General features: G+C 35.3%; 1 protein-coding gene across 1 annotated transcript in view; it reads left to right on the top strand.

The window, feature by feature from the left end:
- The window catches only part of LOC136027900 (transient receptor potential cation channel subfamily A member 1-like), a 175412-nt gene that overhangs the window by 94592 nt on the left and 54457 nt on the right, over positions 1-26363 (top strand). Inside the window, exons 9-12 of the mRNA XM_065705331.1 lie at positions 5509-5709; positions 8206-8381; positions 15116-15228; positions 21624-21790. Of these exons, the coding sequence (XP_065561403.1) occupies positions 5509-5709; positions 8206-8381; positions 15116-15228; positions 21624-21790 (657 nt within the window). The remainder of the gene's footprint in view (positions 1-5508; positions 5710-8205; positions 8382-15115; positions 15229-21623; positions 21791-26363) is intronic.

Raw genomic sequence — 26363 nt, 5'->3', positions numbered from 1 at the left:
GGAAAAAATTGGTACAGAAATGGTTTCTTCACCATCCGGACCGGAAAAAAATGCTTAACAACATATCAAAAATCTAAATCTCTAGCTCGATGCGAAATTGTTTTTTTTAATGTTTTTTTATTTATTTTCTCAAAAACCGGGAAAAAAAATTAAAAACGTAAACTATAATGTTTTACACATCTTTTTAGATCAGCTTTTGGCTCTGAATTCATTTCTGATACCTGACCAAAAGAAAAATATTTATCAGCAAAAAAAAAATGGGGAAAAAAACTGTATCTTTGGGGAAAAAAACTCTTACCAGCGTTGTAGTCTATTTGGCTATGTAAACGAAAGGCTTAGAAAAAAAAAAGACTAAACAACAATAAACAGGAATGACGAAACACCTCAGCACCAAACACCATGAGACAAGGTAGGTTCTAACTTAATGTGTTTAGAGAAAAGCTTTTATCTTATTTTTCAAATATATAAAAATTGCACATCATCAAAATATAGGAACTAGATTTTTCATCATCACAGTTAACTGTTATTCTTCTTCACTAAGTTCTTCTTCTTGAAACTTCGAATTGTTGCACGAGCTTCCCTTTACAGGTACGGCAGGCTATAGTACACTCAAGTCCGTTTTTCTTACAGGTACACTTTTCACTATCACAGGCGTCAATACGACACGAGCATTTGATAATTTTCAGCAGCTGAGACGGAGCGGCAGGGAGATCTGTTTTTATTGGCGCAAAAACTTCGTTATCCTGCAGTTTCCATCCCAGGCGTAAAGGGTCTACTGGGTTCCCGAGCCAGATTTGAACTTGGCAGTAGACACGTAGCGAGTGGTACTTCGCTGCTGCCTGAGTCGGTGGCAGTTCTTGTGGATTCACGAAAGTGGTGGCAGTGCTCACTTTTCTGTGAAAGATAAGCTTTCTGGCAGTGTCCAGGTTCGAAACATCAGGGCAACCGTACAGTATCAACAATGCTCGCTCTCCTGCTGCCACAATATCGTCAAGCGATGTGAGCTTGTCGCCAAATATAGCAGCGCTGTCCCTGAAACTCTTGTTGAAAAGTAGCAGCTGAACGGCTTTGCCCTTTCCTATTCCGTAAAGGTGAGAGGTTGTGTCACAACGCAGCACGGCATGACAGAACGGTATCAGATTGCTGACATCTGTTCCTAGCTTCTGCTTCATCTCACTAATATCCCAAGCTGAACTCAAAGGTCAATCATGGGCAAAAATAAGACGCTTGCCTTGCTGCGAAGGTTTCCCGTTTCATGATGTATTTGGTTAGAGAAAACTGACTGCATGAATCAATTCCAGCTCGGCCTTGGGACATTCAGGAACCCGGTAGCTAACCAGAGCTGATCGAGTGAGGCATACGGGTCGTTGACATTTTTGCCAGGGATCTTCTCATACTGCACCTTTGAAAGCACTGTCTCACTTAAGCGGTAAGGGTAGATGGGAATTTTTCCTTTTTGGGCTACTTCATCTAATGAAACTTCAATTCTCGGAATGGGTGATCGGCTGTTAATGAGAGGAGGCGTGACTGTTGCTAGCAGAGCCATCCCATGGAAAGTGTTTCTTCCGTCCATCGTGCAAACATCGTGATCTGCATTATCAGATACAAGCTGCACAGCATGTGCGGAGGTAACTCCTGCAAGGCTAGATTCATCATGGACTGATGCACAGCGTTTAAATTTCTGGACTTCAGCATAGGAGGAGCAGAATCCATGGCTGTGTAAAGTGTCAATAAGAAATATGGACTTGAAATGGTGATCCAGTTGCACTGCTAAGCCTAGTTGCAGTGGACAAATGAGGGCACGCGGGCGATCTGCTTGAACGATGGAATCGCCAATGGCAAGCAATTTGAAGGAAATATCGGTTCCAACGAATATTTCATCTAAGAACACGATTAGGCTATCAGGTAGAGAGCCTTCCAGCTGTTCTCCAGAAGAAACCTGCTTTGCGGTCATATATGATTCCTTCTGTGCTGGCAGTCCTTTGATATCACTTTTGATAATCTTTGCTGCTGCTCTAATAAGCTTGATTTTCTCACTCTCTTCGTTATCGGTTTTGTCCAAGTAATAAAAATTCTGGAGTATCGCTGATGCATTTTCTTTGAATGTCACCACGTCAGCCTTACCGTCAATAGTTGCAAATACTAGCTGGCCACTGAAATATTCCAGAAGCTTGCTCTTCAAGTACTTGTACAGTACGGTTCAAGGTCTGTCCCATTCAAAAGCTCTCCCATTTTAACAACAAGTTCACTGACTGTATACTGTTCTTCGTCATTTTCTTCGAAAAAAGTAGCCAGCTTCAAAAACGCCTGATATCTTTCATCGTGACCTGGCCTCCCCCTTTTTGGACGTTTTTTATCTGGCTCAGTATCTTCGAGTATTCCAAAAAGTTCTTGCGTCGCAAATTTGGCTGGATGGCTCTTATTTAATCGAAACATAGAAGAAGAGGCTGCGTGATAAATGGCGTCAACTGCGTGCAGGTCTGACACTGCACATATTCGGCGGAAAACGTTATTTGACCAATCATCATCACGGCTTTTGCACACTGCCTTTATACTCTCTTCAAAGTCTTTAGTCCGAACCTTGTACCACTCGTGTCCTTTTCTGTGGGTAGTGTGGAGATTTATCCTTGTAGTGCAGAAAAAGCAACACTCTTGGAAGTTGAAACTTGGAGTCCATGATCGGAGTACCACTTTTTCTGCTTCCATCTTTTCTTGCAAGGTTCGTCGTCTCTCATTCTCAATTTTCGACAGGTATATTTTGTTTGTGAAAGTCTTTCTGCAAGCAGCATGGACTTGGTTCCCTGCCTCGACAGAGATGCTGGTACCTCTCGTTTTGCTAGCTTCATTGATCGCCGTAGCTCCTTTTTCTGCCAGTACCGACGATTCTGAGGTGTCTATTGAACGTTCACAAAGGGGACATAAAACTGCGGTCTCAGCCATCTAAAAAAGAGAACTGGGAATAAGTGAGCTGTCGGTGAATGTTACAACCCTCATTCTGAACCGAAAAATTCGTGCTCCTCTTCGAAAAATATCCCGTGATCGTGTGTCGCTTGATTTTTTTTTTTTTTTCTTCATACAAAAACAAAAACAAAACATAAAAAAGAATTAAATGATTAAACGTGATGTTTCTGTCTAATAAAAGAGCACAAAAACAATCGTTTCTTAAAAGGGAAACCATCAATAAACTACTTTTCTTTTCACGGTTCCTCATTCTCGGATTCTGGAAATATCTAAAAAATAGGCACAAAAAACATGAAAAAAAGGGAATTTCGCAACGAGATGGAGATTTAGATTTTTGATATGTTGTAGAGTTCTCTTTTCTGAACACAGTGGTGCAAAAATAATTTCTGTACCAATTTTTTCCTGGTTCGACCATTTTTTTCCGTATTTTTCCCCTACTACACTGGCTCTTGCAATTTTCAATCGTTCGAGCTGATTTCTAAGTTTCTACGACAACAAATGGCAATATCAAAATTTCTATTAGATGTATTTCGGAAAATACGAGGTTTGGGGGAGGGAGTATCCCTCCTCTGATCGCTTTAAATCTTAAAAAGTGCACTTGAACTTCTAATTACAAATCCAATGAGCTCCCTCCGAAGTTTATGCGATTACGCTTTCTTACATTCCTTAGCCTGAGGGCTTTGGGGGACAGGGGTTTTTCATCCCCAAAGATATAATTTCCGGACCTTTCAATTATGTTTAACATACTGGCTAGCTCAAAATTTTGATTGGATGATGGAAATGCTGTGCGTGGGAGGAAGGTTAGTTGACCTTCAGTATGCTTCGACTATTAAGAAAGGCACTAGCCCTTTCAATTTTTAATTGAATGAGCTCTTTCTGAAGTTTCAAAGACAACAAATGGCCATCTCAAAATTTCTATAAGATGCATTTCAGGAAAATATGAGGTGTGTGTGTTTGTGGAGAGGGGATAATCACCCTCCGATCACTCTGAATCTTATAAGGGCACTAAAACATCTGGTTTCCGATCAAATAAACCCATTCTGGAGTTTTTAAGATCACCCTTTCTATACATACTCTATTTGCCCCCAAGAAATAACTTATAACCCTTGTCCTGAGTATTGTGGGGTGTTGGGGTTGTAATCCTCAAAGATCTACTTTTCAGAAATTTCAATTACGTTGAGCCAAATGGCTATCTCAAGATTTTGACTGGATATGTCTAGGAAAATGGTGGATGTGGTAGGGGTGTAGTTGCCCTCCAATCACTTTTGAATATTAAAAAGGACACTAAACCTTTCAATTTTCAATCAAATGAGATCTTTTCGAAATTCCCACGCAACAAATGACCATCTCAATCAGATGCATTTTTGGGAAAATACGAGGCGGTGTGGTGGGGTGGAAGTATTCACCCTCCAATCACTCTGAATCTCAAAAACGACAATTCAATAAACCCCTCCAAAGTTTATACGATCATCCTTTCCACATAAACCTTAAATGCCCCTCGGGTATAACTTACAACCCTTGCCATGAGGGCTGTGGAGGTTTTTTTCATTTTCGGGTCTTTCAACTACGTTGAAAAAAATGGCTATCTCAAAATTTTGATTGAATGTGTTGGGGGAAATTGTGGGCGTTGAAGGGGAGCTAGTTGCCCTCCAATCGCTTTTGACTATTAAAAAGGACACTAGCCCTTTTAATTTCCAATCTTATGAGCCGTTTTCGAAGTTTCTACGACAGATCCTTCGATACGAAGAGCCCAGGCCAAAAAAGTAAATAAATAATACATTGTGCTATTGCGCTACCTAACCACTGAAACACTTTAGAATTTCACCCAAAAAGCTATTGACAAGATTTCAGCCTTATAATGTTTCTCTTTGTAACCTTTAAACTTGAACCCAACCTTTTGGTTAGTAAATCGTAAGCCATTTTCCTTTAAGGCTGTCAAAATTCATTCTTTAGCGAGTTGAGGTTGTCGCTTTAACGATTTGAGGTATCATCTAAGTGTAAATAGTTGAACAGTTTAATGAATATGCCTTCATAAGTGCCCTGACCACTGGAGCAAGGGAGGGTCTTAAATTAAATAAGCAGCAAATTATTTGCGAATATGATTTAACTCGGGAATGGCTTTGGAAGGTCGAGGTGGAAGTTTCGCGAAGTGTTTTGTTAAAGAAGATTTCAAGCTTTAACTTTTGGGAAGGGGTAGAGGTAAATTGAAAGAAACCTTCTGGAAAGAAAGAAAGTACAATTAAAAGAAAATTCGTACTTTAGTGTCAGTACAAAATTGCAATCAATAAAAAGTCACATGATAAAAACTCGTAAAGTTAAAACAGGGAAAACAAATTTAAACAAAAGTCTAGCTCGGGCAAGAATTACAAAGTTTGTAATAGCAAAATAAACACACAAACTATGAGATAAAAGTGAGGTGAGAAGAGGGGGGGTATTGATAAAATGTAATAACAATATAATGAAATAATAATATGATATAATGATACAATGCAGCCTTTTTAACCTAATCTTGTGACCCGTCACCCTAAACCTTTTCTTTCTTTTAAGGGTGCATACACTGAGGCTTGTGATAGAGAAGGACGCACTCCGCTGCTTCTAGCTGCTTTTCGGGGTTCTTGGAAAACAGTTCACTACCTCCTAAAGCTGGGGGTCAATAACTATGTAGTTGATAATTCGAAGCGTAATCTTCTACACTTAATTGTGCTTCATGGGGGGAAAATTGAGGATTTTAGTGAAGAGCTCAGACAGGTAAAGTAGAGTTGTTTTACTAAGTTTTGTGTTTGTTGCCTTGGTTTAATGTTAAAAAATGGCGTAGCCAAGGTGAGGTGTTAAGGCTGCAGTCCCCACGCTATAAAACTTGAAAAGTGTGTAAAATGTTCAATTCTTTATCGTGCAATTTCCTGCCAAATAGGAACCAGCTAATAGATGGCTCGATTAGTCTTTCGCCCCTATACCAAGCTCCTACTATTTGGGAGAGTTACTCGTAGGCTAACTTAAAAGTTAGCCTAAAAAACCGTTCAAAATGAGTGTTAATCGAAAAAGCAATACAAGTTGGAAAGCTAGCGTGAAGTGCATCCGTATTGATAATTTGTGTGTTTTAGATGAAAATGTTAGCAACATGAATGATTTTTGTGAGCCTTTGAGAGCTCAGGGTGCAAAAATATGTATTAAAATTAATGTTAAGAAGACCAAGTCGCTTAGACTGGGAATAAATAAATGTGAAGAGGTGATGTTGGTTAACGGGACGATTGATCAAATGGGTAGTTTCAGTTACCTAGGTAGTATTATTAGCAAAGATGGTAAACGTAGTGAAGATTTAACAAGCAGAATAGCCAAAGCTCAGGGTGTTTTTTCACAGTTGAAAAAAGTTTGGAAGAATAGGAAGATAAAAAATATGTATTAAAATTAATGTTAAGAAGACCAAGTCGCTTAGACTGGGAATAAATAAATGTGAAGAGGTGATGTTGGTTAACGGGACGATTGATCAAATGGGTAGTTTCAGTTACCTAGGTAGTATTATTAGCAAAGATGGTAAACGTAGTGAAGATTTAACAAGCAGAATAGCCAAAGCTCAGGGTGTTTTTTCACAGTTGAAAAGAGTTTGGAAGAATAGGAAGATAAGTCTACAAACCAAGATTGGATTATTGGAAGCTACAGTGATGACAGTGGTCAACTTATATCCAAACGGAATCCTTCCTACTTGAAGACAATATTTTAATTTCTTTACAAGATTGATTATATATAAATTAAACTATTTTGAGCTATTTGTGTATTAACTATAAATGAAGAAATTTGTTTTTCTTTTTCTTTTATTTTTGATAGTCTAATGGCTGTTACCTGTAGTTTTAATTGTTTTTCATCTATTTTACAAAGTGATGGTGAAATCTTCTATAGACCTAGAGTCCTGTAGGATATTAAGTACATTGAAATTTATTTCAGGGTAGGCGGGGGAAAAAATAAACGAACTATATAGAAAATATACGAATTAGCGGAGGGATAAAAAAGAATCAAGATACTGAAAGAGGGCAAAGGCCGGTTATTTATTAGCTTACTGTCAATTTAATGAAGTTAGGTAAGAGGTCATTCGCAATTTTTTACTGTATTTCCTCTGGAGCATCCTTATCTGTTCAAAAGGCTTATTATCCATATATCTATCCATGACCAAAAACTAATCAATGATAAATTGATCAATAGACATGAAATTTCGACTATCTAATGATCAAAAATTGTGGAATCCTGAATTGTAAATCTGAACGTTGTATACCATACAAAAAAGAGGCATCATTTGATTATTTATTTTTTATAGCTGGAAGTCTACTGTCAATTATCTGTAGCCAGAAGTTTTTTTTTTATGCTAAATGGCAGAACCAGTTTGGGCCTTTTTTTGCATTATTATATTAAGAACAAAACAAAGATTTGTTTAATATAAAATATTTATATATATATATATATATATATATATATACTACTAATATCTCACTGCAGCACCAAACCGCCTAATGCCAACACGGCTACGCACTCTCCTCCTCCATCCTAGTCTATTCAAGGCCTTCCTCTTTACACCTTCCCCTGGAAGCTCTGATGTTCTTTAAGTCTTTATCTGTGACAAACTCCCATCCCAGACGAGGACGACCTGCTTTCCGTGTAGCACCAGTTGGTTGGCTAAAAAGGACAATTTTCGGCAATCTGTCATCCTTCATCCGCAGAACATAGCCTAGCCATCTCAACCTTTCTTTCATTTCCTTTTGAACTACAGCAGCCAGTTTCTTAGGGATGGTAGGAAAACAATAAAGCAGGAAAAGCAAGATTATACGTCTCTGTTTCGGCCTGAGGTAATTAAAGATGCATGGAAAATTTAGCAGTAATAGCAGCAGTAGAGTTTCGTAAGGAGACTAAAACTTGGAGAAAAGAGTATGGAGTATTCTCTACGCTTTTTTCCATTTTTTAGAGTTTCGGTTACTATTGAGCCAAGTCGCCCCTTACTATAGCTTATTTCCACAAACTGTTTGATATATCCGTGCATTTGTCGTGAATTTGGACACTTTCCCGCCTTTTTCATGAAAATACGAATACACTTTTTTCCACCAAAAGGTAATAATTCAGCATCGAACTTAATAGCCCATCCTAAAGTAAACCTTTTTAAAAAGGGGTTCCATATTTCATATGCTGTACTCTTTTTAATCATATGTTATCTTTCTTGTGCCCTTTTGTAATTTATTTGTCTTATTTGTTTCTCTCTTTAAGGTCGAGGCGAATAAGTTAAACAAACTTATTGACGAGAGAGATATTAACGGATGCTCTGCTTTGCATTATGCCAGTCGTCATGGTCATGTCCAAAGTCTGCGAAGTTTGATGTGCTTAGGAGCGTCTATATCACTAAAAAATAATCAACACGAAAATCCGCTCCATTTTGCAGCTAAGTAAGCAATTTCTTACTGTACATCTATATCAATATACACGTCTATATCACTACAAAAAAAAAGTTTTTTTTTAGCTGAAAGTAAGGAGCGACATTAAAACTTAAAACGAACAGAAATTGCTTCGTATATGAAAGAGGCTGCTTCCTCATCAATACCTCGCTCTTTACGCTAAAGTTTGACTCTTTCTCTTAACTCTGCTTTTTAAAACAATAAAAAATTTTAGCGTAAAGAGCGGGGCGTTGATGAGGAGGCAGCCCCTTTCATATACGAAGCAATTTCTGTTCGTTTTAAGTTTTAATGTCGCTCCTTACTTTCAGCTAAAAAAACTGATTTTTTTTGTTTAATTTCTAGACGTTTTTGAATTAATGCATGTTTTGATCTTTGCTTTCCGCACGTAAATAATTAAAACAAAATTTGCATATTAATTAATTTCAATTAATCGGAAGATTTTGAGAAAAAAGAAGCAAAGGAGGAGGCCTAGTTGCCCTCCAAGTTTTTGATTACTTAAGAAAGCAACTAGAACTTTTAATTTTTTTTACAAACGTTTTCATTGGTAAAAAATATACGTAACTTACGAATTAACTTACGTAACGAACTTTTATATTCGTATGTTTTTATTGCGTATATGATGACGGGGTTCAACCCTCGTCGATACCTCGCTCTTTACACTAAAGCTTAGATTGTGTCCCAATTCCTTAAGAATGACCTCTGAATCACAAAGGCCGTAGAATAAATAGTTGAAATTACTAAAAATACTTTAGCGGAAAGAGTGGGGTAAAGTGAGGAGGTAAACCGCTCATATGCGTAATAATTTTTTTTCGTTTTAAGTTTTAATTCTGCTCCTTGCTTTCAGTAGAAAAATTTTTTCATATTTATTTATTCAAATAAAGCTAGAAAATTCTGCGCCTCCTTCATTGAAATTCTCTTTTACCATGAGAAGTCTCTCCATGGAAATATCCTCCCACGTAACCCCACCCCCCTCAACTCTCCCCCCTAAACCAAAAAATCCCCAGTAACCATTACTATATGTAAACACAGGTCAAAGTTTTCAACTTGCAGCCCCTCCCACGGGGACTGCGGGGGAGTAAGTCGTCCCTAAAAACATAGTTATTATGTTTTTCGACTATGATGAATAAAATGGCCATCTCAGAATTTTGATCTGTTGACTTTGGGGAAAAACTGAGCGTGGAAGGGGCCTAGGTGCCCTCCAATTTTTTTGGCCACTTAGAAAGGACACTAGAACTTTTAATTTCCACTAGAATAAGCCCTCTCGCAAGATTCTAGGACCACTCAGTCGATACGATCACCCCTGGGGAAAAAAACAAACAAAAAAACAAATAAACACGCATCCGTGATCTGTCTTCTGGCAAAAAATGCGAAATTCCACATTTTTGTAGATAGGAGCTTGAAACTTCTACTAAAAGGTTTTCTGATACGCTGAATCTGATGGTGCGATTTTCGTTAAGATTGCATGAATTTTTGGGGATGTTTCCTCCTATTTTCTATACTGAGGCAAATTTTCTCAGGCTCGTAACTTTTGATTGGTATAGTTGATCTTGATGAAACTTGTATATTTAAAATCAGCATTGAAATTAGATTCTTTTGATGTAACTATTGGTATCAAAATTCCATTTTTAGAGTTTCGGTTACTATTGAGCCGGGTCGCTCCTTACTACAGTTCGTTACCACGAACTGTTTGAAAAGACAATCAACACGAAAATCCACTTCATTTTGCAGCTAAGGTAGCAAGATCTTATTATGTGTCTATATCACTACATCACTATACTACATCACTATACATCTATATCACTATATTACTATACTATATCACTATACACGTCTATATCACTAAAAGACAATCAACACGAAAATCCATTTTATATTTCAGCTAAGGTAGCAACTTCTTATTATGTGTCTATCACTACATCACTATACTATATCACTATACATCTTTATCACTATATTACTATACTACATCACTATACACATCTATATCACTAAAACACAATCAACACGAAAATCTACTTCATTTTGCAGCTAAGGTAGCAACTTCTTATTATATATCTATATCACTACATCACTATACTATATCACTATACATTTATATCACCATATCACTATTCTATATCACTAGACACGTCTATATCACTAAAAGACAATCAACATGAAAATTCACTTCATTTTGCAGCTAAGGTAGCAACTTCTTATTATGTGTCTATATCACTACATCACTATGCTATATCACCATACGTCTATATCACTACATCACTAAACTATATCACTATATACGTCTATATCGCTAAAAAACAATAAACATGGAAAATTAGCTTCATTGTGCAGCTAAGTAGGGAATTTCTTACTATACGTCTATATCACTATATCACTATATCATTATATACGTCTATATCACTAAAAAACAATCAACACGAAAATGAGCTTCATTTTGCAGCTAAGTAAAGAACTTCTTACTATACGTCTGTATCACTATATCACTATACTATATCACTATATACGTCTATATCACTAAAAGACAATCAACACGAAAATCCGCTTCACTCTGTAGCTAAGTAAGCAACTTCTTGTACCTCTTGCTAAGTAAACAACTTCTTACTAAGATCCAGTGACAATATGTACAAATGTCCCAGGCCCAGAATATGCTTTAAAAGGTGTTACAACATCAGAGATGTTAATTTCACTGCAAATTAAAATGGAAAGCATAAAATACACTTTACAACATTAGCAGGACTAAAGACGATAGAAGACTTGGAGGGTCGTGAGCCCCTTACCTATGCTAATAACAGCAAGGATTTATTGTTAGTATTGAGGGTAATTTCGGAGGGCTTCACTTTATCATACCCTCTACCTGAAGATATACCACTATATCAAGTGATTATCAGTGTTGTTCACATTTTCAATTCATGGAGAAGGTGGAGTGGAAGTCAATAATCACTAATTTAGGGCTATATTGTGGGCTCTTGAATATGACCCATTTAAATTGCCCAGGCAACTTTTGACTATAAAAGCACTGTTTGGACAGGCACTGTCATAGATTGCAAAAATTCAAGAGATCAGCATGCTTTCCCTTATTTTTTTTTAGCAGTTCTTCTTAGGGGTAAAGTTTGACCACAAGCATATGCAGTTATGGTTGGTCTCTTTGCCGCTTATATTTTTTGTGATAATGCTTATATTGGTAAATGTATAATATTAATTAATTAATCATAAAGTTATCTCATTATATTAATTACATAAACGCTGCAAGCATTCCACCTTTTTGGTCTGAGAAAACCAGTTTTATAGCCCTGTGGGTTTTAAAAGTTTATTTGAATTTTTGGGTTTTTCTTGGGTATTTGTGTGCCTCCATTGTTGCTTATATGGAACACCTACGATTGTCTCGATTTAGCGCCAAACGAGTCTCAATATTCTCCTGAATTAAAGAAGTTGTTTGAGAAGGTAGAGGGAGTTTTTAATCACTGCAAAACTGATTAAGAGCTAAAATAAATCGTCAAAATTCACTTGAAATCATTGGCAGAGACATTCATGAAGAGGTCGTTATAAAAATTGCTCACAAATCTGACAAATACCTCAATCGTCAAGATGACTATGTAAAGAAACAACCTTAATTGTCTGTCAGTTCTTCTAATATATTTTTTTAATTTATAGCCAATCAGAGGTTGAAACAGAAACCTTTTGATTCATATTCTAAAAGTCCCTGAACTGTTTTTGTTGCCCAATTAGACTATTTCTTGAATATTTCTTAACGCCACCACAACGTTATGGAGATCAGAGGCAGTTATTTACTGTCAGAAGAGCTATTTCTTATCCGTATTTGGGAGGGGGCCACTGTACCCTGTAATATTTGGTATTGGTTTCTTGTTTCTGGGTACCAAGGATATTCGAATCAGAATATTTTTTTTATCCCAAGATCATTCCACCCCGCTATGGGTCTTTTCATTCCTAATAATTGCGATTTTTCTTTTGGTTGTTTCAGAATTCTAAAGGTTTTATATCAGTACTACATTTTCGTCAGTATTGGCTGGTTGAACAATGAGAGCGATTTTCAAAACCAATTAGTCAAACTTGGTAACCTTTTTTGTCCCTAAGAAACCAAAAACATGAGCCATCTGTCTAATACTGAAGACAACTACTTCTTCAAAAGAGAGCTAGGCTTTCTTAAGCTGTTGGGTATGACATTTTGTACCCTTTCTTCTTGATTCTCCCATGAAGTTCTTGTTTTTTATGTTTGTGGCCGCTGCTGCAATAAACTGCATAGCTGTATATGGAGGCATTTCAAACAGTTCGTGGTAACGAACTGTAGTAAGGAGCTACCCGGCTCAATAGTAACCGAAACTCTAAAAAATAGAATTTTGATACCAATAGTTACATAAAAAAATTGCCTTTTAATGCTGATTTTAAATATATAGCTTTCATCAAGATTAGTCCTACCTATCGGAAGTTACGAGCCTGAGAAAATTTGCCTCATTTTAGAAAATAAGGAAAACACCCCCTAAAAGTCATATAATCTTAACGAAAATCACACCATCGGATTCAGAGTATCAGAGAACCTCATTGTGGAAGTTTCAAGCTCCTATCTACAAAAATGTGGAATTACGCATTTTTTTTGCCAGAAGACAAATCACGGATGCGTGTTTATTTGTTCTTTTTGTGTTTGTTTTTTTTTCCCAGGGGTCATTGTACCGACCCAGTGGTCCTAGAATGTCGCGAGAGGGCTCATTCTAACGGAAATTAAAAGTTATAGTGCCCTTTTTAAGCGAACAAAAAAATTGGAGGGCACCTTGGCCCCCTACCACGCTCATTTTTTCCCAAAAGTCGCCGGATCAAAATTCTGAGATGGCCATTTTATTCACCATAGTTGAAAAACTTAATAAATATGTCTCTGGGGCCGGCTTACTCCCCCGCAGTCCTCATGGGAGGGGTTGCAAGTTGCAAATTTTCACCTGTTTACATATAGTAACGGTTACTGGGAAGTGTACGGACGTTTTCAGGGGGATTTTTTTGGTTTAGGAGGCAGAGTTGAGGGGGGGGGGTTACGTGGGAGGATATTTTCATGGAAAACCTTCTCATGGGGGAAGAGACTTTCAATGAAGGGGGCGCAGGACTTTTTAGCATTATTTAAAAAAACAATGAGGAAATAAATATGAAAAGTTTTTTCTACTGAAAGTGAGAAGCAGCATTAAAACTTAAAACGAGCAGAAATTATTACGCATATGAGGGGTTTACGTCCTCGTAATACCTCACTCTTTACGCTAAAGTATTTTTAATAATTTCAGCTGTTTTATTCTACGGCCTTTGTGATTCAAGGGTCATTCTTAAGGAATTGGGACAGAATTTAAGCTTCAGTGTAAAGAGCGAGGTATCAAAGAGGGGTGAACACCCTCATATATGCAATCAAACATACAAATATAGAAGTTCGTTACGTAAGTTAATTCGTAAATTATGTATTTTTTACTAATGAAAATGTTCTTACAAAAATAAAAGTTCTAGCTGCTTTTTTAAGTAATCAAAAAATTGGAGGGCAACTAGGCTTCCCCCCTCGCTCCTTTTTTCTCAAAATCTTCCGATTATAATTATGAGAAAGCCATTTAGCCGAAAAATAATAATATGCAAAATTTGTTTTAATTATTTATGTGCGGAGAGCCAAGATCAAAGCATACATTGATCAAAAAACGTCCAAAAATTAAATAAAAAAAGGTTTTTTAAATGAAAGTAAGGAGCGACATTAAAACTTAAAATGAACAGAAATTACTCCGTGTATGAAAGGGGCATTTCCTCCTCAACGCCCCGCTCTTTACGCTAAAGTTTTTTCCTGTTTTAAGAAGTAGAGTTAAGAGAAAGAGACAAACTTTAGCGTAAAGAGCGAGGCATTGAGGAGGAAAAGCCCCTTTCATATACGGAGTAATTTCTGTTCGTTTGAAGTTTTAATGTCGCTCCTTACTTTCATTAAAAAAAACCTTGTTTTTTATTTAATTTCATTAAAAACTGCAAGTATTGGCAAGGACACTTCATGACAGGGTTGTTATAAGACTTCCTCAGAAAAGTTCCGAATGCCTCAATCGTTAAGATGAGGCATCAATCGTAAAAAAACGTAAATCGATCGTAAAAAAACTTAATTGTCCGTCACCCTTTTTTAAGTTTTTGCAAGTTTTACCGTTTTTTAAGTTTTTTAAGACATTTTTCTTTTTTAAGTTCGTGGTCCATGCTACCAGAAACTGCATAACTGTATATGGAGGCCTTTTTCATTAAAACCTCCATGGCGTTGGCAGGGACACTTTATGAAGAGGCTCTTATAAAACTTCCTCAAAAATGTTCCGAATGCCTCAATCGTTAAGATGTCCATGTAAACATAAAATCTTAATTGTACGTCACTTTCTTTTAAGTTATTTTTTTAAGTCTGAAGTTTTTTTGAAAGCCATTATTTCCTTTTTTAATTTTGTGGTCACTGCTACCAGAAACTACATAACTGTATTGGGAGACCATTTTTACTAAAAACTACTTTTTTATTGTTAAGATACTCACGGTTATTTTAGAATTATGATTTCAACTTTTGGCTTCTAAGCTAATCACATCAGAAGCAAAAACAATTGTTGTATAGTTTATTTTTATAACCTAAAATTTTCTCAAGTTTTTAAGACAGGTGTTTATAAATTGTATATCTCAATACAATACAAAGGTATACAATACAAAGGTATTTTTCAAATATTTCTATATTGTTCCAGATATGGTAGATATAATACAGTCAAACAACTACTGGACTCAGAAAAAGGACAGTCAATTATTAATGAAAGTGATGGACTTGGGCTTACTCCTTTACACATTGCTGCTAGCGCAGGTAAAAAATTCGAATATTTTCATAAAAATTTAAAATTTTCTTTAAAATTTCATATGAATTTAATACGAATATTTTCATAAAAATACATGGAAAGAAGTTTAGTTGGAGGGAGTATTTCTCCTTGGAGAGGAGGGGGATTCATTCAATTTATTGAGTAAATATTAAGTTAAGCTAGCGACTTTTTGGAGTAATTTGCAAGAATTTTAAGGTTTGAGGAGGGAGAAGGATCATTCGACAATTAAAAACCAGAATGTATTAGTGGGTCCTTTGGGAAATACCTATTTAATCCCAGAAAAATTTAGTTTCAAGCACATAGGGCCGAAGTACGCAGATGGCATGGGAGGGAGACCCTTTATTTGAGGCATTTACTAAAAGTAGATTACACAAAAATTGTTGTTTGGGATGGTATGGAAGAACCGTGAGTGTACCCATGTGTCGTGGGCATTCCTGCTAATAGTCAAACAGTTCGTGGTAACGAACTGTAGTAAGGAGCGACCCGGCTCAATAGTAACCAAAACTCTAAAAAATGGAATTTTTATACCAATAGCTATATAAAAAAAATCACATTTTAATGCTGATTTTAAATATGTAAGTTTCATCAAGTTTAGTTTTACCCATCAAAAGTTACGAGCCTGAGAAAATTTGCCTTCTTTTAGAAAATAGGGAGAAACACCCCCTAAAATGTATAGAATCTTAACGAAAGTCACACCAACAGATTCAGAGTATCAGAGAACCCAATTGTAGAAGTTTCAAGCTCTTATCTACAAAAATGTGGAATTTTGGACCCAGTGGTCCTAGAATGTTGTAAGAGAGCTCATTTTACCGGAAATGAAAAGTTCTAGTGCCCTTTTAAGTGACCATAAAAATTGGAGGGCACCTTGGCCCCTCCCACGCTAATTATTTTTCCAAAGTCAACGGATCAAAATTCTGAGATATACATTTTATTCAGCTTAGTAGAAAACCTTATAAATATGTCTTTGGGGACGACTTACTCCCCCACAATCCCCATGGGAGGGGCTACAAGTTACAAACTTTGATCAGTGTTTACATATAGTAATGGTTATTGGGAAGTGTACAGACGTTTCCAGGGGGATTTTTGGGGATTGGGGAGAGGGGTTGAGAATAGGAGGATATCTAGGGGGAACTTTCCATCGAAGAATTTGTCATGGGGGAAGAAAATGTCCATGAAGGTAGCGCAGGATTTTCTAGCATTATTTAAAAAACACAATAAAAAAATAAATATTAAAAAGTTTTTTCAACTGGAAGGAAGGAGCAGCATTATAACTTAAAACGAACAGAAACTATTACGCATATGAGGGGCTCACCTCCTCCTAATACCTTGCTCTTTACGCTAAAGTATTTTTAGTAATTTCAACTATTTATTCTACGGCTTTTGTGATTCAGGGGTCATTCTTAATGAATTGGGACAAAATTTAAGCTTTATTGTGAAGAGCAAGGTACTGACGTGGGGGTGAACCCCTATATATACGTAATAAAAACAAGAGAATACAAATGTTCTTTACGTAAACTAATTTATAAGTTATGTATATCTTTTGCTAATAAAAACATTCGTAAAAAATTAAAAGTTCTAGTTGCCCTTTTAAGTAGCCAAAAAATTGGAGGGCAACTAGGCTTCCTCCCTCCCCCGCTCCTTTTTTTCTCAAAATGATTCAATCAAAACTATGAGAAGGCCATTTAGCCAAAAAACAAATATGCAAATTTCGTTTTAATTATTCCTCTGCGGAGAGCCAAAATCAAAACATGTATTGATTCAAAAACGTTCAGAAATTAAATAAAAAAACAAGTTTTTTTTTTAACTGAAAGTAAGGAGCATTATTAAAACTTAAAACGAACAGAAATTACTCCGTATATGAAATGGGTTGTCCCCTCTGCAATCCCTCACTCTTTACGCTAAAGTTTCTCTCTTTGCCACAATTCTGCTTTTTAAAGCAATTAAAAGCTTTAGCGTAAAGAGCGAGGGATTGCGGAGGGGACAACCCATTTCATATACGGAGTAATTTCTGTTCGTTTTAAGTTTTACTGTTTTAAGTAAGTTTACTGTTTAAAAAGAAGAGTTGAGGGAAAGAGTCAAACTTTAGCGCAAAGAGAAGGACGTTGATGAGGAAGCAGCCCATTTCATATACGAAGTAATTTCTGTTCATTTAAGTTTTAATGTCGCTCCTTACTTTCAGTTAAAAAAAACTTGTTTTTTTTATATATTTAATAATATGTAAGGACCTCGTGCTAATAGTACTCAAAACTCTAATAATAATAGACAATTCTTATAGAATATACACGTTACAACAATTTGCTTTTTATGCTGATTCCAAATACTTACAATACTACTACTACTACTAATAACTCACTGCAGCACCAAGCCGCCTGAGGCCAACACAGCCACGCACGCTCCTCCTCCAACCTAATCTATTTAAAGCCTCCCTCTTTACACCCTCCCAGGAAGTTCCCATTTCCTTTAAATCTTTATTTATGACATCCTCCCAACCCAGACAATTAAACAAGAAACGATATACATAAATCTTATACAAAGCAGACAGGAAGACAAAAGACTATATTATTGGCAAAAGGCCATGCCGCCTGATAGAGGCGCCATTTGGACCAAATCTTGGAGTGGACATAAACTCCATCTTGCCCCCCCCCCCCGCGACTCACTTCGTGTCGCGTAATCATCTAGGAAGTGGGCATTTGACAGAACTCGAGAATGTTATTATGTATCTTACCTACTTTCAAAGTTTACAATGATTAAAGGCAAATAGCGTGATTACCCCAAGGGTCGTCAAGTAATTATGCTCTTTGGTTAATAGGCGTGCATTAATTTCAAATCAATTGGACAGAATGGATTATGTTGGACATAATGGATTATTATGGCCGGCAAACGGCTCTTTGTGGTGGAAGCTTGGGCCCCCTGGAAAATCTTGGGTGGGCATTTTCCCACCCCTGACCCCCCCAAATGGCGCCTCTGCGCCCGATGTCACATTTGTTCCTAAATCTGTATGCTGTCTATACCAAACAAAAGGTTATTACAGACAATTATTTTGCAGCTTCAATATATATCAGACCAGAAACTAAATCAAAAATATGTTTTTTAGAACTGAAAGTAAGAAGAAAAATTAAGACTCAAAACGAGTACAAACTGTTATCTATCTCAGGGGGTTGCACCCTCATCAGTACCTCACACTTCACGATCAAGCTCTTTCTAGAACTATTAAAAAAAATTATTATTCCAGTTAAACAGCCCTTGTGTTTCTTTAGTCATTCTTAAATAACTTAAACAAAAAGTTAAACTTTAGCGCAAAGAGCGAAGTTTTGAGGAGGGGACAGCCCCCTGATATGCAAAATAAATTATGTTTGTTTTGGGTTTTAATGTTTCTCCTTATTTTCAGTTGAAAAACTTGTTTTTTTTTATTTAATATTTCAATAAAGCCATAATCTTAGGTAATAATTTTTAAATGCAAGAGACATCCAGTCATACAAAAAGTAAGCATCAGACACGTACGGAGGAGAGACTTGTACCTTGTCCCCCACAAAATCTAAGCATTTTAGAATTTACGGGCATTAATTGTCAATTAAAATATGTTTTTTTGGGCCCCGAAAAAAAAATTTGCGTACCTGACTGGTAATCATAATTTGTACCCAACAGGACGAAATATCAAAGCCAGTTTTTGGGTTCTAACGGACCGCTGCTTTTGGATTCTAAGCTAAATATATAGGCTAAGTACGATTACTCCTTTTCTTGCAAGGAGAGCAATATTATAAAGGATAAGCGCAACAAAACAGAGAGTTTACTTTTAAATAATGTTGTTACTAAAAAAAACTTCTTACTGGTCCGAATTTGACGGTGCTGGTAAATTACAATAATATGTAGAAGAGTTGAGGTTATTTTGATACTCTTTCTAATAGATGATTAAGGAATATTGTGAAAGGCTCGTGAAAATAAATTATACAAATATACCAATGGAATTGAAGCATACTTTCAACACATGATAAAAGATCTATAGTCTTTATTCTTCCCTTTAGCCAAAGACTGCGGAGCTCTATTTCTTAACGGCTTTAAAAGAAACAAGCTTGGAGCCATGTCGCACGTTTCTTATTCAAAACGGTATTGCTGGTTAATGAAATTCATTTGGATGTTAATTGATACGCATATGCCTAATTAGGGATAAATATAATCGTCATATTATATTTCCTCTCTTTTTATAAGATTATTTAAGCACAATAACAAACAATTATAGTGGATTCAAAGAAACCTACTTTTAGAGGAGACTAAGAATAACGAGCCAAGATGAAAATATTAAATTACATACTAATTTGCATAATAAATGGTAGAAACTAATGATAATCAATAATGATATGAAGATCAAGGAGCAAAAACTTGGTGATTGAGAGGATAATCTTCGCTCATAGAATACCCGATTGATTTGATTCTGTCAAAAAGACTTTGTCAAGAACGTTAAGCCTATGGAGGATTGTGACTACGGAAAATCTCACCCCCAGGATTACACTCCCGAAATATCTTACCCGTTAAAGATAGACGGTGTTATTAATAACAATTGGAGGCGGTGCAAGTTACAAACTTTGACCTGTGTTTACATATAGTAATGGTTATTGGGAAGCGTACAGACGTTTTCAGGGGGATTTTTTATTTGGTTTTGGGAGAGGAGAAGTTGAGGGGGGTACGTGGGAGGATCTTTCCATGGAGGAATTTGTCATGGGGGAAGAGAATTTCAATGAAGAGGGCGCAGGATTTTCTAGTATTATTTCAAAAAACAATGAAAAATAAATATGAAAAGTATTTTCAACTGAAAGTAAGGATCAGCATTAAAACTTAAAACAAAAAGAAATTATTACACATATGAGGGGTTTACCTCCTCGTAATACTTCGCTCTTTACGCTAAAGTATTTGTAGTAATGTCCGCTATTTATTCTACGGCCTTTGTGATTCAGGGATCATTCTTAAGGAAATGGGACAAAATTTAAGCTTTAGTGTAAAGAGCAAGGTATTGACGAGGGGATGAACACCTTCATATACGCAATAAAACCATATGAATATAGAAGTTCGTTACGTAAGTTAATTCTTAGGTTATGTATATTTTCTTACTAATGAAAACGTTCATAAAAAATTAAAAGCTCTAGTTGCCTTTTAAAGTAATAAAAAAAATGGAGGACAACTAAGCCTCTCCCTCGCTGATTTTTTCTCAAAATCTTCCGATTAAAACTATGGGAAAGCCATTTAGCCAAACAAAGATAATATGCAAATTTCGTTTTAATTATATATGTGCGGAAATTGAATAAAAATACCAGTTTTTTTAATTGAAAGTAAGGAGCGACATTAAAACTTAAAACAAACAGAAATTACTCCATATATGAAAAGGGCTTGGGCTTTTCCTCCTCAACACCCCGTTCTTTACGCTCAAGTTTTTACTGTTTTAAAAAGTAGAGGCAAGAGAAGAGTCAAACTTTAGCGTAAAGAGCGGGGCGTTGAGGAGGAAAAGCCCCTTTCATATACGCAGTAATTTCTGTTCGTTTTAAGTTTTAATGTCGCTCCTTACTTTCAGTTTAAAAAAACTTGTTTTTTTCATTTAATCTCATTGATAAAGGTGGTTGCGTCGACCTAACGCAACCAACTCGTTTAATCTCTTTAATAACGGTGGTTGCTAACGGTGATTGCGTCGATTTTTGATATTTTTGCTGCATAACGACTGTTACAAAATATCATTTTGGAGGCCAAAATATTATTAGGCAGATATATGAGATCGTTACGGTAGTATTAGAATCTTCTATAACTAATATTCTTGGGAATGTTTGTTAATTATGAGGTTTTTACGGGTCATATTAGGCTCTTACCTACTAAGCCTTATTTAATGATTACTACCACTAATACTCATAAATTACCGCAGCACCAAGCCGCCTGAGGCCAACACAGCTACGCACGCTCCTCCTCTAACCCAATCTATTCAAAGCTTCCGTCTTTACACCCTACCAGGGGTCTCCATTTCCTTTAAATCTTTATTTATGACATCGTCCCACCCCAGACGAGGATGACCTGTTTTCCGTTTTGCCCTAGACAGTTTGCCGAAAAGCTAATCTGTCATCCTTCATCCGTAGAACATGGCCTAGTTATCTCAACATATCTTTCATTATAGCCCTAGAAAACGGGATTGAGCCAGATTTTTCGTACAGCCAAGCGATTGATTACGCTTAATTGAAACAGAATATTAATAAGACTCATTAGAAAGAAAAAGACATGAAGATCTGTTTCAAACTTTTTTGCAGTAAACTTCCACATCTTATAACATACGAAAAATAATAAAAAAAAATTCAAAGTTAAATTGCCTATAATATACACTATGTCCCAACTCCAAGCTTTTACTTTACAGGACATGTTAAACTGGTTCAACTATTCCTCAACAGGGGAGCTTTACTCCATCGTGATCATCTGGGTAGAACTCCACTTCACGTTGCGGCTCTAGCTGGCCATACAGATGTCATTGGTTTTCTTCTTTCAATTCATTCTCACTTGTTAGATCAACAAGATAAAGAAGGAGTAAGTAGCTCATTTTTCTAAATTTAAACAAGAAACTATTCAAATAAATTGTTATTAAAAATTTCTAAAAAAGAACAAAAAAAGACATAAATTGATGAAAAATAAATAGGCCAAAAGGTATTTAGGTACTTTTAGCTTCGTTAAACCATCTTCTCAAAATGTTTAGGTAAAGGTGATGGTGCATAAATATTAGAATAAACATTAATGAGGAAGACAGAAACTATTCAAAATTTTTATATCTTGTCGAATTTGATGAAAATAACTCTTATGGATTTTCCAAAGTTATTGAAAAAAAAATATTTTAAGAAACTTAACTGGAATTCTATTCTGCAAAAAGAAGTCAGCAGAAGTCTATTTATACATGTTTAGCATTATGAGGATATTATTATGCATTATATGTATAATATATTATTTATTATTATTGGGTATTATTACGGCGTTATTGTGCATTATTGTGCCCAATTCATTTTTTTCTGAAATAACTTGGCAAAGGAGTATGGGTATTTCTGTTTTCTATGCTGATTTGTGCATTTAAAAATGTGCAGCTGTCATTGGTTGCTGGGCAACGAATTTGCATACACATACAATGACCCTGAAATCCGTCAATCATCATTAAAGCATATTTAATCAGGTTCATCTAGCAGCCCATACAGTTTAAGGGTCAGATTTACTTCATTCAGGTGAAATGAAAAATAACAAAGGAAAAATTGAAGAAAAAGGGATTTTTGTGGTTTAAAACTTTGATGCCCCCTTGCCCCTAATCATTATTCTTCTATTCAATTTTTTCCGTAGCTTTCAATTGCTTTCTTATTTTGAAAGTTTTTTACTGCAACCATAATACCTATTTTTTTCCAACAATTTCTTATTAGAATACTGGAAAGAAAACCTTTCAAGTGTACGTAGTTACTATTATATTTCAATTCTGCTTTTATATTTAAGTATTAGCATGATCACAATTACTGGTTTTAGTTTTTTTCCTTTATGTTTTTAGATACTTTAGATATTTCTTATTTAAATTTTGTATTTTATAAATATATATTTTTTTATATTATAGTTTTTCTTAAGATCACTTTATGTTTTATCCTTCTAAATGGTACCAAAGTGTTTTTATACGAGCTTTGACGCATCAAAATGGACTAGCTAAGTTGCCAGTATACAAGAGAAAATGCAGACACAAAATCACACACGCCTGACGTTTTTTAGATATCTATATTTACTGACGACTAATCCTAGATCTTGAAATTTAAATAACTCCAACAAGATTTAGATTTTTTGTATAATTTACTTTTATTGTCGTTTGCTTGTACAAGGTCCTACGTTTACGTATGGTGCCATCGAACTGAAATATGCTTTTCTGTCTACATGATCATGATGCAATAATAAACCAGCGTGGAGGGGGAAAGGTAGAATTTCCTATGTAAAATTATAATATTATGTTAAATTTTTCAGGATTTTTACATTAATGTGAATAGTTTCTCTATGAACAAACTTCCTTTGATATTTGAAAGGGGGTAGTGGAGCTTGATGAAGAATCGTTTCAAGAATCAGCATAAATTTCAACTCCGAATATCTTAAGGCTTAATTTATCTAACCGAGCCGCTTAAAATGATTAAACGAAGTTTGCCCAGAATGTGATTGTTAACCCTTTCACCGTTTCAACGAATTTAGTCTCCTTTTCTGTGCATAAAAAAAACTAAAAAAAAACTCTCAAATTTTTCTTTTAAAGACAAGTAATGTGTATATTATGCTAATGATTGGAAAAAATAGAAATCTACAATAAATCAAACACAACACGACCAGAAATTACTATTAAAGGATGAATGAAACCCAAAACGGACAGAAATTATAGAAACAATTATAGAAAAAAAACATGCAACAGTTACTAAAAAAAATGAACAAATAAATATTAAAACGAGTAAAGCTTAAATTGAATATGTAAATCAAGCTGAAAACGAACATACATATTTAGCTATTGAAGTATAAATGAAACCCAAAACGCACAAAAATCAAATGAACTATCATAGAAAACTAACATAGAATAGATACTAACATAGATGAATAAATAACTTCAAGACGAGTGAAACTTAAATTGAATTTTCAAATCAAACAGTTCGTGGTAACGAACTGTAGTAAGGAGCGACCCGGCTCAATAGTAAACGAAACTCTAAGAAACAGAATTTTGATACTAAAAGATATATCAAAAGAATCAGATTTTTATGCTGATTTTAAATATATAAGTTTCATCAAATTTAGTCTTTGTCATCAAAAGTTACGAGCCTGAGAAAATTTGCCTTATTTTGGAAAATAGGGGGTAACACCCCCTAAAAGTCATAGGATCTTAACGAAAATTACACCATCGCATTCAGCGTATCAGAGAATCCTATAGAAAAAATTCCAAGGTCCAATCTACAAAAATGTGGAATTTCGTATTTTTTGCCAGAAGACAAATCACGGGTGCTTGTTTATTTGTTTTTTTGTTGTTTTTTTTTTTTTCCCAGGGGTTATCGTATCGACCAAGTGGTCCTAGAGTTTTGCAAGAGGGCTCATTCTAACGGAAATGAAAAGTTCTAGTGCCCTTTTAAGTGACCAAAAAAATTGGAGGGCACCTAGGCCCCCTCCCACGCTCATTTTTTCCCAAAGTCAACGGATCAAAATTTTGAGATAGCCATTTTGTTCCGCATATTCGAAAACCATAATAACTATGTCTTTGGGGATGACTTACCCCCCACAGTCCCTGGGGGAGGGGCTGCAAGTTACAAACTTTGACCAATGTTTACATACAGTAATGGTTACTGGGAAGTGTACTGATGTTATCAGGGGGATTTTTTTGGTTTGGGTGTGGGGTTCATGGGAGGGGGCTATATGGGAGGATCTTTCCTTGGAGGAGTATTTCATGGGGGAAGAGAAATTCAATGAAAAGGGCGCAGGACTTTCTAGCATTACTATAAAAAAAAACAATGAAAATATAAACATGAAAAAGTTTTTTCAATTGAAAGTAAGAAGAAGCATTAAAACTTAAAACGAACAGAGATTATTACGCATATGAAGGATTCTAAAAATGCTTTAGCATAAAGAGCGAGGTATTTAGGAGGAGATAAATACTTCACTCTTTATGCTAAAAATTTTTTAAATAATTTCAACTATTTATTCTACGGCCTTTCTGATTCAGGGGTCTTTCTTAAAGAATTAGGATAAAACGTAACGTAAGTTATGTACGTTTGTTACGTAAGTTAATTCTTAAGTTCCGTTTTTTTTTACTAATAAAAACGTTCGTTAAAAATTAAAAGATCTAGTTGCCTTTTTGAGTAACCGAAAAATTGGAAGGCAACTAGACCTCCTTCCCCACCCCTTATTTCTCAAAATCATCTGATCAAAACTAACAGAAAGCCATTTAGCCAAAAAAAGAATTAATATGCAAATTTCATTTTAGTAATTTATGTACGGAGAGCCAAAATCAGACATGCATTAATTCAAAAACTTTCAGAAATTAAATAAAAAAAACAAGTTTTTTTTAAATGAAAGTAAGGAGCGACATTAAAACTTAAAACGAACAGAAATTACTCCGTATATGAAAGGGGCTTTTCCTCCTCGACACCCCGCTCCTTGCGCTAAAGTTTGATTCTTTCTCGCAACTCTACTTTTTAAAACAATAAAAAACTTTAGCGTAAAGAGCGGGGTGTCGAGGAGGAAAAGCCCCTTTCATATACGGAGTAATTTCTGTTAGTTTTAAGTTTTAATGTCGCTCCTTACTTTCATTTAAAAAAACTTGTTTTTTTTATTTAATCATACCTGAAACGAACAAAAATCACTAAAAACAAGACGTTTGGTTTTGCCTCCTTCTCTCACTGAAAAATTCTAGACTTACTGCGTCATTGGCGCTTTACTGATAACTAAATGTGTCTTGAACAGTCTTGTTAAATACAAATAAAATCAATGTGAATGTTTGATGTGTAATGCTGTTAATTTTTGAAAGATCATTAGTTCAAGATTTTATTTCACTCTAATTTTATTTTCATTTTTATTTCGTTCATTTTCCCTAGTTCATTTTTTTTTTGTTTCACCGTATGATTTTTCGTTTACTATTTATCTTTTTGGTGTAAGAGGGTAATAAAAAGAGAGTAATAAATAACAATATTAATAATACATTTGTGACTCTACTTCAATACTTTGGGCTAGCCCTGTACCCTAAAAACTAAATCCCCTCTGTGTGTCTGATTTATGAATCTAAATAGGCGCTTTTTACGTTCATTTAACGTGTGAACAGAATTGATACAATCATAGAAGACAAATTTGAAAAAAAAGCTTGAGAAGGCTTTATCAAAATATCGTGTTACCCAGGAAGAATCGCCTCCTTTTTTTTTTATCAGCGATCACTAATTTAGAAAGTGAATCGAGAGATATGAAGCTGCTAAATACTTTTAATAAGAGTAAAAATAAAGGTTGAAAGAAATAATATATGGTTTTTTCTTGTCTTTTACTATTTTGTCTCATTATAATTATTTGTTTAGATACAGATAAAAAAAATATTTTGATAAAAAAAGGTTAAAGAGCACTTATCAAAGGATCGCGATAT

This window comes from Artemia franciscana, chromosome 6 (genome assembly GCF_032884065.1).
Source record: "Artemia franciscana chromosome 6, ASM3288406v1, whole genome shotgun sequence".
Classification (NCBI taxonomy): Eukaryota; Metazoa; Arthropoda; class Branchiopoda; order Anostraca; family Artemiidae; genus Artemia; species Artemia franciscana.
Note: the sequence above shows the minus strand (reverse complement) of the source record. Positions and strands in the feature narration are given on the sequence as shown.